The sequence below is a fragment of the Buceros rhinoceros genome, unplaced genomic scaffold, assembly GCF_000710305.1.
Source record: "Buceros rhinoceros silvestris isolate BGI_N320 unplaced genomic scaffold, ASM71030v1 scaffold16865, whole genome shotgun sequence".
Taxonomy (NCBI): Eukaryota; Metazoa; Chordata; class Aves; order Bucerotiformes; family Bucerotidae; genus Buceros; species Buceros rhinoceros.
In genome coordinates, this window is record NW_010414746.1 from 10,809 (window position 1) to 26,204 (window position 15,396).

Sequence of the window (15,396 nt, forward strand, 5' to 3'; positions counted from 1 at the left end):
GGAAAGAGAGCTTATTCTAATTTAATACAGTTATGCTGATAGTATGCCTACAACTAGTGCTGTATGAAACTACTCACACAGTATTTTTTAGTGACACGTATCTTAAACTTCCTTTAAAAACTACCATTAAGATTGAAATCAGCTTCTGTATTGAACTTTGCCTACCATTTTTTGCAGTTTATTTTAATACAGAAATGTATTAATGATTTGAAATGGTAATATTAAAATGTAATATTAAGAATTTTAAGTGTATTTCAAAATGGTATAAGTTTTATCAGTAGTTCCTAAAAATACCCTTCAGAGAGTTATCACTGCAGTGTAAGCTTGTCAGTTCTAAATGCTTAAATATATCTTTGTCTCTTACTACTTAAAAATTGCATTGGATAAAGACACCTACACCTATATGTATTTCTGATGTATGGTCAATATCAGTCCACGTAAAATATTGCATGTAGCAATGTAATCAGTTAAAGGTAGAGGTATTCCTAAGAGAATTTCAATTTCCTTTTTATGTTTTCTTATTTTTTTTATTACATTAAAACAGTCACAATCTCCTACTATTATTTTGATATTAGCATCTATTTCAGCTGATGCCTTCCTTAGTGTCTCATCTTTGTGCATCCTCATAGTCTGTACCCCTAGTTTACAAATTCCACTACAGTTATGAAGTATAATTCCTACTTTGCCTCTCTACTCAGTGTATGATCTTGGTCTTTATGAAGGCAATTTCCACTGATTCATGGAGCTGTTTATCAAAGGGTTTATTAATTTTCTTTTTTTCCCCCCACTTTCTCAATTTCAAAGCACAAGAAATCTGGAGTTCAGAGACATATCAATTAAATTCAGTTGTATATTTGTACTTCACATCCAGAGTACTTGAGTGTCTATGATCTCTTTCTGTTATCATGAAAGAAAAAGAAAAACAAAGATGAAAATAAAAGAAATGCAAGACTCTGTGAAGGCTCCATTTTGAATCCCTCCTGGGCAGCTAGAGAATACTCAAGGCAAAAATGAGTGCCAGTCGGACAGAACAAGCACAACTGACTGAAGATCAGACACAGCTGTCAGCTTGAGGTAATTGTGCAAGGACTGCCAAGCACATTGAAAAAAGTCTCTGTATTAATCATGTACCTGTTGGCCAACAATGCTTCGGGATTCTCACTGAAGACAAGCAGATAAGGGTGGCTCCTAAATAATGGCACCTAGAAGTTGTACATGGCTGAATCCTGAAGGTTGGCACCAAGGTAAGAATAGGAATAAAGTTACCGACAGTTTTATGTTAGTACTGGCATTTCAGCAGAGGCCATAGTAAGGTAGGGAAGGATCTCCGTTCTCCTAGGCTCATTGCTATTTGGAAGGTCTTGAATGACTTACAGTCTAGACAAATCAGAGAAACAGAGTGAGGATGGACACAACAAGCTCAGTCTCAGAAGCAGCCCAGTGAAGAAGAAGCGTGGTCTCCCAGGAGAACACAGAGTTCATTCTAGTACTACCAACAGACTTAGGAACTGCCATAGAAGTTGAGGTTAGTAGCTGTGACAGGAAATTAAAATAAATTCTTCGCTAACTCTGTTTTAAAATGCTGGTTTTTAGACCTGTTACCTAAATCTAAGTACTTAGTGCTAGTTATATTAAAAATCAACAACAGAAACATGAAACTCCAACTCAAACACCAAGTGAATAAGAAATAAATATGGCCTTTGATCTGGACAGACATATAGTGTAATAAGTATTATGCCATTACCACTTATATGATGATTCAAGAGACATTAGCAATTTTCCATATGGACAAACCAAAATATTTACTATTGAAAACCCATTATATTCTGGTACTCAAAATTGTAACTATAATATTAAAAACTTTACATTTTTGTAAAGTGCTAATTACGGCTCTATTAACTGGAAAGTAAAATGACCCTTAACTGTTAAGTTAAATTAACTGTAAAAAAATCTCATCTTTACTAGTAAACACGGTGAATGTACAGCCTCTCTTTAGTACAAAAATAAAATGGACTTACAGGATACAAAATCCATAAACTGCCCTAACAATGTTAAGTTAAAGGAAGATTATTTTTATATAAACTCTTTATACTGTGATCAAATATTTTTCTCAATTTTTTTAATGTGTAAAAATTTGTTTTCATAGTCTGGACAATGGAATATCCTGCAGTTGCTTTTAATAAACTCCAAACAACAGGGAAATGAATTTCAACATTGCCAAAGGCTGTTTTATGCACTAGACTTGTCCACTTCTGTCACTTCAAGAAAAGTCCCACTGAAGCCAATTACCACCTTTTCATACCACTGGACATCTCTCATAGCACTCAGTTAGCAAGGTGTGACACAGATTTTAAAAAGTAAAAGAATTTATATCCTAAATCAGACAAATCCCATTTTGAAAGTAGGAGAAAGAGGTATAATATATGCATAGACACAAATACGTAACTATCCTTACATATCTTTTAATGTAGCCAGTAACATCAGTACTGTATTTTATACCCCCTACTTCTAATTGTCCTCATCCCACTCATCATTAACTGGCAAATTTATGCATTATCTTAGAGGAAATGGGTCTTCTGTAACAAAGATGGGATATGGCTATGTAAGACCGGTAGGAATGTACGATATAGGATTACTATAATACATCAGAAGTCTTCTGCATGACAAACCCTGTAACACCCAAGTTGGAATTACACTCAAAGATCACAGTGTACATAGATTTTTGTCACGAAGGCCTTGAAATTGCAATACTCAGTGCAGAATACTGTGCTTAAAAAGGAACACTGCTGAGGTCACCCAGATACTGCGAATTGTGTAACCTACTTATATGCTGTAGACTGAAGGATTAGAACATGCTCAATTGTGTATTTATGTTGACATCATGCTACAAAAATGTTTAAGATTTATCGTCACTTATCATCAATCGTCATCACTAAAACTGTGGAAGATACCTTAAATGACTTCACAGAAAATATATTTCAGGATATAGACAAAGTTCTCTAATTTCTGTATTTGAAAATGGCCTTTTCTTTGGAAAGAAAGCTTTTTCTGTCTAATTTCAGTTTGAAAGACCTTTTCTATTTGTTCTCCCTTGTCAAATACTGCAACGTGTTTATTTAGTTTGGTATAGAATGCACAATGTATGGGATTTTATGTTGAAACAATCCATATTTTTCTGTTTCAAAAAAGGTAAATAGACAATTATTTGATACTTTGTTTTTTCAAGAGACTATTATTACATTCCTGCAGATGTTACTGAAGTAAGTGGTATATTGAACATGTGTAGTTCATCATTTTCATGATATTTTGTTTCCAGAGAGTTCATGTTAGAGTCCTTAATAACTGCTGGAGAAACAGGCATTAGTTCACATACCATAAGCTCTTTGTTCTTGACAAACAAAGGCTGCGCTATGCACAGACTCTATTCTTACAGAAGTCAGGGAAGCAATTACCCTATTCAGACCGGCAGAAAATATACAGTGACACTGTGCCTCAACAATGTAATAATTACCACCATGCAAACAGGAGATTAATCTTGCTTACCAAGGATTTATAGCTTTAGTAATTCTTCTGCTCTCAATATAATCAGTCTTTTTGCACTTGATCTCAGTAATAGTCATTATAAAAAAGTGACTTTTTTTCTTCTCAGCTATGTAATTTTTATTATGTTCTAAATATTCTGACTCCATTTCAGAGCATGAAATTGTCAGGATATTATTCTGAATCTCCTTGAGAGAGCACAGCCTATTTAACTGTGTTCTGCATGGCGACAGAAGAAAAATGGTTATTAACAAACAATTTTCTGAGGTCAGTAGTGTAATTGGCACAAGCAAACAAAACATTTTTCTTTCAATGGTTATAAAAGTAAAAAATAAGTCTGTATGTTCTTAGATAGTAATTTGCATAGACCTCAGTTCTTTAATTTCAAATCTCTTTGACCTTTTGCAGATATCTGAGTATCTACAGGTTTTCTTATAAATAGATAGTAGTCATAGGACAACTATTGTGATAAAGCTATAAAAGATTGCTCAAGGAAAAAAAGATGGAAGAAAAGCTAAATGCATAGAAGGAACTGACCAGATGAAATATCTAAAACTGAAGGATCCCTAGAAGAATTTATAGAAAAGCACGAGTTGAAAACAGCAAAAAATTGCCAAGGCCATATGGCATTCATCCAAAAACTAAAACCAGGTTAAAACTGCCAAACTGCAGCGTGTAACATCTTGACTAAAACTCTTTGGTTCTATAGAATTGAAAAGGAAGTAATGTAATATTAATGCTTATAAAGAGCTCAAGAAGAGGTCCAGAGAGCTTCCAAACAGGAAGCCTCACCTTTACTTGCAGAGAAAGTATTTTAAAGAATAGAGTAATTGGATATATGAGCCAAAATAACATTCCTGGGAAGAGTCAATGTGACTTTCTTAAAGGGAAGTCATATCTCACAAACATATTGGAATTTCTTTTGAAGGCTTCAAGTAACACTTAGACAAGAAAGATAGAGTGGATTTCAAAATGGCATTCAATGAGACCATTAGAGAAACTATCAAAACACAGAACAAGATAAAAAGTATTCCTGTGGGGAAGTAATTGACAGAAACAAAGAATGGGAGTAAAATACCATTTTTCACAGAGAACAGAAATCACCAGCAAAGGCCTAAGGAGACTTGTGCTGGAACAGGTTGTTGATCAAATTCACAAATGACACAAAAAAAGTTAATAAAGAGTGGGACAAAGTTTGCTTATGATCCTAAGAGTAATAAAAATTAGAGCCATTTCTAACAAAAACGAGAGATGAAATAGCATATAAAATTCAATGTAGATGAAAGCGATCCAAATTGCAAAAAAATTATTAACTTTATAGAATGAATGGCTTTGAACTGAGAGCTGACAGTTTGATGAAAAGATCAGCTCCGTACTAAGAAAAGGGAAAAAAACAGTAAGAATGATTAAGAAAAAAACCCCAGAAAACACTATTATGCTACTATATAAATCCGTGCTGCACTTTAATTCTGTGTTTGGATTTGTTTTTCTCACCTCGGATAACAAGTAATACCACCCAAAAATGTGCAGAGAAGAGAAACAGGATTGTCATAAGTAAGGAACATTTTAATAACAGGAGCAAGTAATGCAAAAAATTAAAGCTGTAAAACAGATAAAAGGAGAATGGAAAATCTGTGAAATCACAAATGGGATGAAGAAAACCAATAAAGACAGATATGTACTGGCTTTTACAACCAAAATTTAGGGATATAAAAAACCTCCATGCAGTTACCAGCCATAACATAATTAAATGGAAATGCTTCTTCATACAACATGCAGTTGATTCCTTACTGTAGTATGCTATAGATGCTAAAAGTTACACACGTTCAAAGGTAACCTGAAGGATTCAAGGAATAAAAATCTGTAAGGGGTTATTTAACACAAATACACCACTTTGTTCCAAGAAGTTAACGAGCCAAAATATGCTGGAAGCAAAGAGAGTACTTGGGGGAAGAATTGCTGTGTGCTCCCTATGATTTTGTACTCTTCTACATAAGCTTGGTACTGGCCTCTGGGGAAGACAAGACATGGAGAAAGAGGAGCCTTCGATGTTAACAGATATAGCATGATTTCCACGTTTCTGTTACGGATATTGATGCCAGGCTGTATGCTTATTTTGTATCTTCATTCTACTTTGTTAGCAAATTATTATTTTATATAAAAATTTCATATACTGATGCCACATCTGTCAAAAGAAAAAAAGGCCTGAGAATGTGATATAAGTATTACAGACACTAAAACTATATTCTCAGGTCTACCGATGTGGCAGACAGTATGAAAGCAAGCTAATTCATTAACATATGAAACTGTACTTCGATAGCAAAGCAAAGAATTACAGATATTCATTACCTGTATTAGTGGAGACAGAAAGAAGTTTGCAAAATTTTCAGCTATTTCATGTATTTAAGTACCTTGCAATTCTCCATTAAATATGTTTCCAACATAAGATCATTAATATGATGAAAGTTTGGTGCTTATTTTAAACTTGGGACTATCTCCATGGATTTATGCCAACAAACTAATCAATGATCTGTTTCATAGTATGTTTCACTGATAAAAATAACACAGAAATGATGTCAACTTTTTCATTCCTCCACTAATATTAATGAAATGACAACAAATCTGTATTCAAAAGTGTTAAGCTTGGATCATAACCAAGGGTCAATTATTTATCTTTAGTGATTCTGAAATCCTAGAAGATTCATATTACAAAGTGAAACCGAAATTTTTTGTGCACTTTCCAGTACTAGGACAAAGACAGAATAATTCTTGAGTAAAAATTATTTAAGATGAATAAGTAATTCCTAATAATGATATGAAATTCTTTATAGCATCTTCTGATATTGTAATTAAATGGAATTAAATATCATTTTTCCTTCCCCTGAGATTTTTCAGCAGAAAATAATCTTTATTACCCTCATCAAAATCCTTCACACACGGCCTACTTCGTCTCTTTGTATAAACCGCCAAACTCAGTCACAGCATTACCGAAACATGAAAAGCCCAACTTGTTTCAGATCTTCCCTAACATCTATCTTCCATAACATTGTAGTATCTCAGACTACTTCTAGGATTCCAAACAAAGGAGAGGAACTACCTAAACTGACTTTTCCCTTCATTGGCAAGTCTAAATCTTCCTTGGCCAGGGACTTCATAGTTTCTCAAGTTTGTATTTTTCCTAAAAATCCTACCACTAAATGGGATTTTGCAGGGGGAGCAGGGGGCATTGGGGAAGAAAAATGTTGTTATTGACATGATTTTTGAAACCCAAACCCAGGGTATGCTTTAGTTAGTGAGCATTACTGAAACCTTCTCTTTCTCAATTATAATCTCTTACTGTGTATACACACACAAAATTGTCAATGTAAGATAGTTTCAGGTTTTAATATATTTTTGCTACATTTATTAGTGAAAAATACTTCACTAATTTAAATGGGTAATGATGTAATTTACTGGTTTTAATATTAATGTAGTCAATATTTTTTCAAGTTTCGTATTTTTTTCAGGATCAGTTTTGACAGAAAACATCTGGGTTGCAGTGACTAGTTAGCTCTGTCACAAATTCATGGAAATGTGCCCTGTGCAGCAATATCTAAAGATGCCTTGGAAAGGAAGTCAAGCTTTTTGATCTCTTGCTTGGAAGTATTTTCCTGTGTTGCCATAGTATCAGTGATAGCTATTTTAAGGCATTGGCAGTAGAATATCTTTGAAAATATAACTAGGCAACACATAAATCATCTGTACTCTAATACTTCTAAAACAGTGACTAATCTTTCCATACTTCAGTACAATGGAGTGATAGGAAGCCGTTATGTTTCTGTAAGGAAACCATTAGAAAATTTAGTTTTGAAGTTTTTGACCACTGAATCCACCTTATTCGAGGCCTTTTCAATTTTCACAAAACTAATGTAACATACTCTATGAGAACTTTGACTACCCTTCGCATCCTTTTCAGTTCCTTCAATTATGCTCACTAGGTTTTAAAAGTTAGAGCTTAATAAGCATAATCAAAGTTTGTATTTATGTAACTTGAGAGTTCAAGGCAATTCTTCTGCAAAAGGTTTGCTGGCTTCTTCCAGAGTGTGTTATCGAAAAGCTATTCTCCACAGCTTCCAGAACAGTTCTAGAATTCCTCTGCTCAGCATGTGTCCTCCTCCTCGAGCAGTGTGACCTGCTATTGGAAATCCTTAAAAAAGCTGGAGTTCACAATTTGCAGTAGTCAAGCTAACACTGAAAAGGGTTTCTATCATTGAAACTATCTATAAAACATCTGTGTCTTAATTCGAATTATGAAATACTTATAAATAAGTAGCTCCTTAGCAATAGCAATGTTCATGTGTTTTTTCCTCAAAAGAGGATATCATATTGAAGAATTTCACTGGTTTCTAGACTAGTACCGATATATTTATTCGTACAGAGGAAGGATTGAATAATGGCTCACTGTAAATAGGTTTATGTAAAAAGTCTCTAATAAATAGTAAAATCATTACTACTCTGTAACAGTGAAGAAAACCCCCAAAGGAATCAATTATACTAATGGCTGAGTACATTTTATCCATAGATTAATGTCTGTATAAACAGCCAATTCTCCTTAGAGAAAGTCAAACTATTTAGAATTTTCCAAGAGTTGTCATAATATTCCTTATTAACTGAAATTTAGTATTTGGTACTGCTTACAACACCAGTGAAATGTAAAAACAGGTGTTAGAAGTCACTGGCTTTAACTTTTTTTAATTGAACTGAAATTTGACGTTACACTGCACCTCTTGGTTGCTGCAGTTACTAATAAATCAAGACAAAGGCTTTCTCATCTTAAGTGTTCAAAATTATTCCCAGCATAATTGGAAATGTGGTCCCATTACAAAAATCTCCAGATGAATTTAGCTTATTTATAGACACCTAGAAAACCGCTGTGTACTGATTGCAATATTCAAGACTGTGCCTACTAGCATCTACCTACTGTCATGAGAAATGCTCCAAAAGCAGGTCCAATGGCAAACTGAATCTTGCAATATCTTTACTATTTTCGGAATGTATAAGAAATGTAAGGCATTACTGCCCGTAGTCAGCTCCTCAGAGACAATCCCCCCCCCAACTTCTGATAATCAAGATGATTCAATAGCACACCAAAAGTAGCATAGTCACCACCTTCGACTTATAAACACTGTGTTAGGCATCAAAACAAGTAAAATTTCTTCCCATGAATATCAGTTAATTCCAGTTAATATGAAGTGACAAAGCAATTTTTCACTGGCCTCAAGCAAGACTGATGTTGCTATTAAATAAAACTTAACTGCTGAACAACATACAACCCAGTCATCTCAAGTTATGGGGACCATCAGTCCACATGAGCTTTTTTGTGAGCTGCCACACCTACTTCAACTAGGCTTATGAAAACAACTATCTGCATTAAAGAGGCAGGAAAGATGGAAAGTGTGCTGCTTTGGGGGAAAGAGCTTCGAGGTATTCTTGTCTCAACCTCACCCTCAAGGGTGTGCAACTCAAGAAAATAATAGAAAAAAGCTTTCAAACTGGGAAAAAAAATACAAGATAGAACAATGACATTTTAAAAACACATTTTAAAAAACTTCCAAGCCTCAAAGCCACTAAGTCAAGATATGTATACATGTCTGCTTTATAAGAGAACCTCCTACTGTGTCCTGTGGGCAAGCCCTTGCTTACTGGACTGATTTCAAACAAATAAGTCATTTCCTGTGTTTCAGCAAATTCTGCCCAATTCTCTCTGCTTCTTAGGAAGATTTTCTATCCCTCACAGCAGAGACCTAGCTCTAAGACTGCATCCAGACTCAAACTGGTCTCTCCACAAAAGGCTTCTCCAGGTCTCTGCAATATGTGGTTGATGCCTAGATTAGCCAGTAGCTACCCAGATGAGCTCAATGTCAGAGCCCGGGCAAGCAAAGGACTGCCTACAGGAAAGATTATATTGGCTCAGGGACCACATAAACAAAATGGAAGTACACAAGTGTATGTGACCAGATGAGATGCATTTCAGGAAGCTGAAGCAACTGGTTGGTGTCACACGAAGGCCACACTGTCATCTCTGAAAGGTCACATCCATCAAGGGAAGTTCCTGATGACAGGATAAAGGCAAATATCATGCCCATCTTCAGTCTACCTTCAGTTCTCTATAAGCTCATGGAGCAAGTTTTACTGGAAACCATGCCCAGGCCCATAAAGAACAAGAAGGAGACTGATAATAGCTGTCAGGAATTTACCAGGTACGGACAAACTTTATTGCCTTCTATGATGCAGTGGCTGGCTCCATGAACTAGGGGAGAGCATAGTCATAGTTTACCTTGACTGTAGTGAGCCTTTCACCAAGGTTTCTCTAGTATCTTTACAGACAAATTAGAAAGATATGACTCTAAGGTGGACTCTAAGGTGGGTAGAAAATTGATAGGACTGCAAAGCTTAACAGTGAAGCCTGCAGGTTAAGGAACATGATTATTCTCCCTTTTTAGCACTTGTGAGTGTCTTATCATCCTCTAGAGGTTTTGTCAGTTTGAAATCCATGCATAGGAAGTGTAGACACAAGTTATAGTCCTAATTCTTTTCCATTTTCCCTTTGAAGAAATTTTGGCTCTTAGACATTGTTGGTCCTTCTGCTCTTATCCCTCTACTGTGCGTTCACGAACAAGCCATATAATAGATGGTTTTTTTAGGGGAATACAACAGCATTGTGCAATTTAGAATATGTACCCTCATAGTAGTAGTGAAAAAAAAAATCAATTTTTTTGAGCGCCACTGGAACTACTTACGTGTACTTTCACCAAAAAAGAATACTGTAATTTCCTTTTGTTCTGCCTAAAGGTTCTTCTTTCAGAATAATTTTTATCTTTCAAGTTGAGAAAAATCAATCAGCTAGAAATTCCAACATGCAGTTTGGCTTTATTTCCATACTGCTATGAAATGGCAGTATCCCTTAGCACTGCGCATGTACATCTGTTTGAACTTACAATTATAACAACACCTGATCCTTTATTTGCTATAATTTAGTAAAGCCTTATACACTGGTCTGGAAAAAGTAATCCTACAGACAGAACAGGAATGTCCTCATTGCTATAATAAGAAACAACCAAATGTTTCAGACACACAAACTTAATGACAAGTGCCTGAAAAGTTCATTTTTAAAAACTCTAATGTAAAAGGAATTTCATGTGTTTACTAGCCACATTTCTGTAACTTAGAAATTTCAAATGTACTTTCTTTGGTTTGGGGTGATAATGAAGTATTGTGAAACAACTGAAACTAATACACTGCAAAACCTCTTAAAATTGTTGCAGAGCAAGATAGAAACAACACAAAAAGATCATTAAAGCAAGCAAGAGCTGGCATGTGATGGTTGGTCTGGAGCTGTGCCTTAGCTGCCTGAACAGCCAACTGTTAAAGAGCAGCTGGGTTCCACCTGCCTTTCTGTCCATGAAGTTCCCTGAAAGCTGAAATAAACTTTTTCAATCCATCCATCTCTCAGATTCAGTTGACATGATGAGGAGATTCAAGGACTGTCAGTGATGTAGACAGCTCAGCTACACACCACCTGTCTCAGGAGAGCCAGCTACTAAATGTTTTTCACTATGCAGAATATACCTTTCATTTAAAGATAACGACTTTCTCTTCAAAATGAAAAACCTCATATTTGAAGGAAAATTTGCCTGTAGTGTGAATCCCCAAATAATTTTCAGGTTGTCTTCTTGAAGAAAATGGTTATATATGTACTGTTCCATAAATGTTTGAAACTGGCAATGCCCCAGAACACAGCACTCAGACGAGTGTTTTTTTGAGTAATAACTTACATTACAAGGACTTAATTCCGTTCATCATTGTATATGTACAACTGAACTTAAATGGATGTTGCATGCAGACAGCCAAGGGCAAAATCTGGTGCAAAATATTTCAAAAGGATGGAAACATATTGGACTAAAAAAGCCTCCACATTTTACAAGGGAAGTAATGGACTAAAACCAGCTGCATTCATAACTACATAAAACCACTCTGCATTAATGTCCCTAATTTCAGTAAGAATATTAGAAATATTGGCTGACAGAAAAGCTACAGGGCATCCGGCAGCGAGTGACCCACATCATGTAATTAAAACTGGTACTACATAAGCCACTGGAAAGGAAAAAACACAAGGAGGTTATTAATTAAAAGGTATAATACTCTCAACATGCAAACTGGCAGCCACAAGTTAAGCTCAGAAGAATTACCTTCTTGGTTTTCAAACTGTTCTGACAATAGATGATAGCAGCAGCCCACACTGCAAACTGCTTTGATTTCAGGCTTGGCAGTAAAAATCCGTAGTGTATTTGCAGCAAGATCTCCACAGGTATGTAGACCCACCATCATACAGTCCTAAGAAGAAAAAGAAAAAATAAAAAAGGCAGCAATAAAGCATCTCCCTCTTCAGCTGAAAGATCGTGAATAACAAACACCAAAACCCAAACATGCTGCAAATGGTTAATGAGCTGTATGGTTTAACATCATAACTCCATGAGGACTCCTGCTGTTCTGTTCGAGAATTTCTCAATGCACAACAAAAGCTCTTCAGTGCTAAGAAAACATGGTGCATTGTCTCAGTGGAGAGACAGACTGCTCATCACTTTGTTCAGGTAAGGAACCACACAGCTCTGCGCGCCACCCTCACTGGCCGTGAGGAAGCAGAACTTCAAGACTACAAACAGCAGCTGGTTTACCTGCATGGAAGTGAACACCTACGTGGTAACCGGACATGGGCCGTTTTCTCGTCTTTCCTAGCTTTCCTGTTACTGGTAGTACTAGCACTGCCACTTCCTTTTCTTACTTTGGATTTACTGCTGTAAATCTGGCTGGACCTATCTGCTCTTCCCTTTCCTCTGTTTTTTAATCCTTCCTGTACCACTTCTCACCTTCCACTTTGTGCTGCTGCTCTGTGCTTGCTTTCTCCTTATAGTAGGAACCACAAATTTTAGGTGGCAAAAGATCAGTTTCAGTCCAGCTTAATTTTTAAAGACTGATTTTCCTATCAGTCAGCTTCAGCTCACCATTCCACAAAGCTTTTATTTCCACACGCAATTACAGAAACAGTGGAACAAGACTAATGTTTGGAAGCTACAGGAAGATGTACACTTGCAAGCGCAGCATTTAAACCCCAGGATGGGAAAAGTTAAGAGAGATTCTTTCAGGAGGAAGCTAGTGGAAGGCGGCTGCTATGTGCAAGATAGAGGAAACACATTACAATGTTCAAAAGCTCTGAACAATACAAGGGCAGCCTGTCTGTGTCAGGTACAATTCTGGACCATCATTGACTTCAGTGAGGTTGCCTGGCTATAAATGAAAGTACTTTCTGGATTGTTGGCTTGAGTGTAGCAAAATTTGATATCTCAATACTAGTCCTGGGCTATATACAAACATGCTTTTCTACACATTTATTTAATCAGTTGATTAATTTCAAAACTTACGGTATAAACCAGTAAATATTAATTTTCCCCATTTCCCCATTTGTCTCCAGATTAGGAAAATTTGAGAAAAAAACCCCAATTTATGGTTACAATAAAAATTGTAAATGCTTGTAAAACTATTTATAGAAAATATTTAATTTGTAAAAATTTTAAAAATTTAAAAAAGTAAATAATTTCACATTTCTAAGGTTTTTAATTACATGCATTCATCACACATAATGTGCAGTTTGGTTATTATTATTTTTTAACACAATGAAACTTTTACCTTTTCTGACAATAATTTTTTTTATAAAGAAAGGCAGTGATATATTTCTTCTGCCTTTTACATCATATGAATTACGTGCTAAGAGGATGGAAAATCCAACTGTGCCAATGTAAAGGCATATGCTTCATCAGCAAACCCTGCTGCTCAGGGTGTCTTCTGCAGACAGTCATGAGCTTGCTTCACACATTTTCAGATACTCACTAGGATTTATCAGCTCAAGTTATAGGGCCGTAAGCACAGACCTATGGTCTTGAGTCAGAGATTAATGACACCCTTGCACATAATAGTTCAGTAGCTCCTGAATACAGACAACTTTTATCTCTCCGTAAAAGACTGACTCTATCTACCCAATCATTGTACATTATACATTAAAAAGCCATACAGCTTTAGACAGTTGTCACTGCCCTTGAGCAGCTGAGCTTGGGCTTGTTTGTGTAGATACAATTCCTGCCAGCTGTGAAAGAATGAATTTAAAGTAACTCTGAAAAGTCAAAATATAAATGCTGCCAAAGTTTAATTGAAATTACAAAATTATAATACTTAAAAAATAAGAAATTTCATGAAAATTGAAATTCCAGTGCTTAATATATCCATCTACCTGGTAAATACAATTCTTTACATAGTAATTAGATGTTATCTATAACCACAATTGTAGAATATCCAAATGTGCTAATATGTAGGCTGTTAACTTTGAGAACTGATTATTATCTATCCCATAAATTCCAAAGGCTGCTTTACGTATTCAAAATAATGCACACACATGCACTAAAACAGAAAAACAGCTGCCAGACATACTTCTGATAATTGGTTGAAAAAACATTATTGGGCTAGAATATTAATTTACAACACTGACAGCACGCTACGTACATTCAGCAAACAGCATGTACATAAGGGCAATATAAAGACAATGGACAATCTACTTCAAATATTAGTAAAACAACCTCCAGATCTGTTATGATGTCGCTGAGTTCTGTATCTGCAGTGATGCAAGAGGTCAATGGAAAATATAGGTTTGATTCACTTGACTTGCTCGCTTTAGCCTTGAGAGATGCCATTTTTCTCTGTGCCTTTTCCTCTTCACGAAGTTCCCGACAGTTACACTGACATGAAGAAAAAACTTCTACAGCATCAGCAGGCAGAACATTTAGAATAGCAAGAACTTCTTCAGAAAGTTTGTTCTCATCAGACTGTGTCCGAGCCACCAAATCAACTTCAGTTTGTTTGCTGGTTTCAGATGTAGCTACTTCTGTGAAACCACGAGAAGGAACCAAATATTTGATAGTCACTTGCTCCTGACTTTGAAGACTGCGGTCATTATTTAAGGGCTTTTCATTGATTGCTTCACCTTTAATTTCACTTTCCAATGGCTTGTCATTTGTCTTTTCAAACCTTCGGTTTTTGAGGTTTGCTCTTCCTCGACTCTGATATGCTCTCCAGTGTTTCTTCAATTTTCTGTTCCGTTCATGAGCACCATTAGTGTTGGTGTTTGAGGAGTCAATTCCATAAACTTTTAAGTTATATTGCATGGACAAAAATGAACTCAGGTAGCCTTTTCCAGAACCAATATCAATCACCTAGATAATAAGGGGAAAAGAAAATAAAATTTGCTGTATTAATGAGCATCAAGAAACACTTCAATCAAATGCACAATAATTCCCTAGAAATTTACGCATGGATTTAACAACTGCCTTATTGGTATCATCCCTCCTCATACACTTAGATATTTTGCTTTGTTGGTCCACCTTCTTACCTTAAAACACAGAATTAAGTCTTAATTTATTTGCTCCAGAAAACAAGACACTGCAATGCTTATGCAATACATGTCCTGGCTCTTCTGAGAAAAACTTTCAGTATATTTTTTGAAACAAAACTACCTTCTGCTAAAGAAAATAACCATAAATCACCACCAACACCACCTGCCCTTGCTAAACTGGGTCAAGATGTAGAGTTAGGCAAGAAAGCATTCACAGTACTTAGCTTTAGGCACCTGACACCCATACTGAGCAGTCTACTACCCCCAAGTGTACTGAAACAAGCACCTTCAGATTCAATGCCTAATCACATCCGAATCACTTCAGATGTGACCTAAAGACAGGTGATATTGATACTCCCTTTTATGTCAGAATGCTTACT

The 15,396-nt window shown here is 35.7% G+C and overlaps 1 protein-coding gene across 1 annotated transcript in view; it reads right to left on the minus strand.

Moving 5' to 3' along the window:
• Positions 1-15,396, minus strand: part of METTL25 (methyltransferase like 25) — a gene marked incomplete at its 3' end in the record, with an annotated part of 40,120 nt that overhangs the window by 9,220 nt on the left and 15,504 nt on the right. The window contains exons 4-5 of the mRNA XM_010137196.1: positions 14,205-14,837; positions 11,769-11,913 (exon numbers count right to left, since the gene is read on the minus strand). Coding sequence (XP_010135498.1) covers positions 11,769-11,913; positions 14,205-14,837 — 778 coding nt within the window. The remainder of the gene's footprint in view (positions 1-11,768; positions 11,914-14,204; positions 14,838-15,396) is intronic.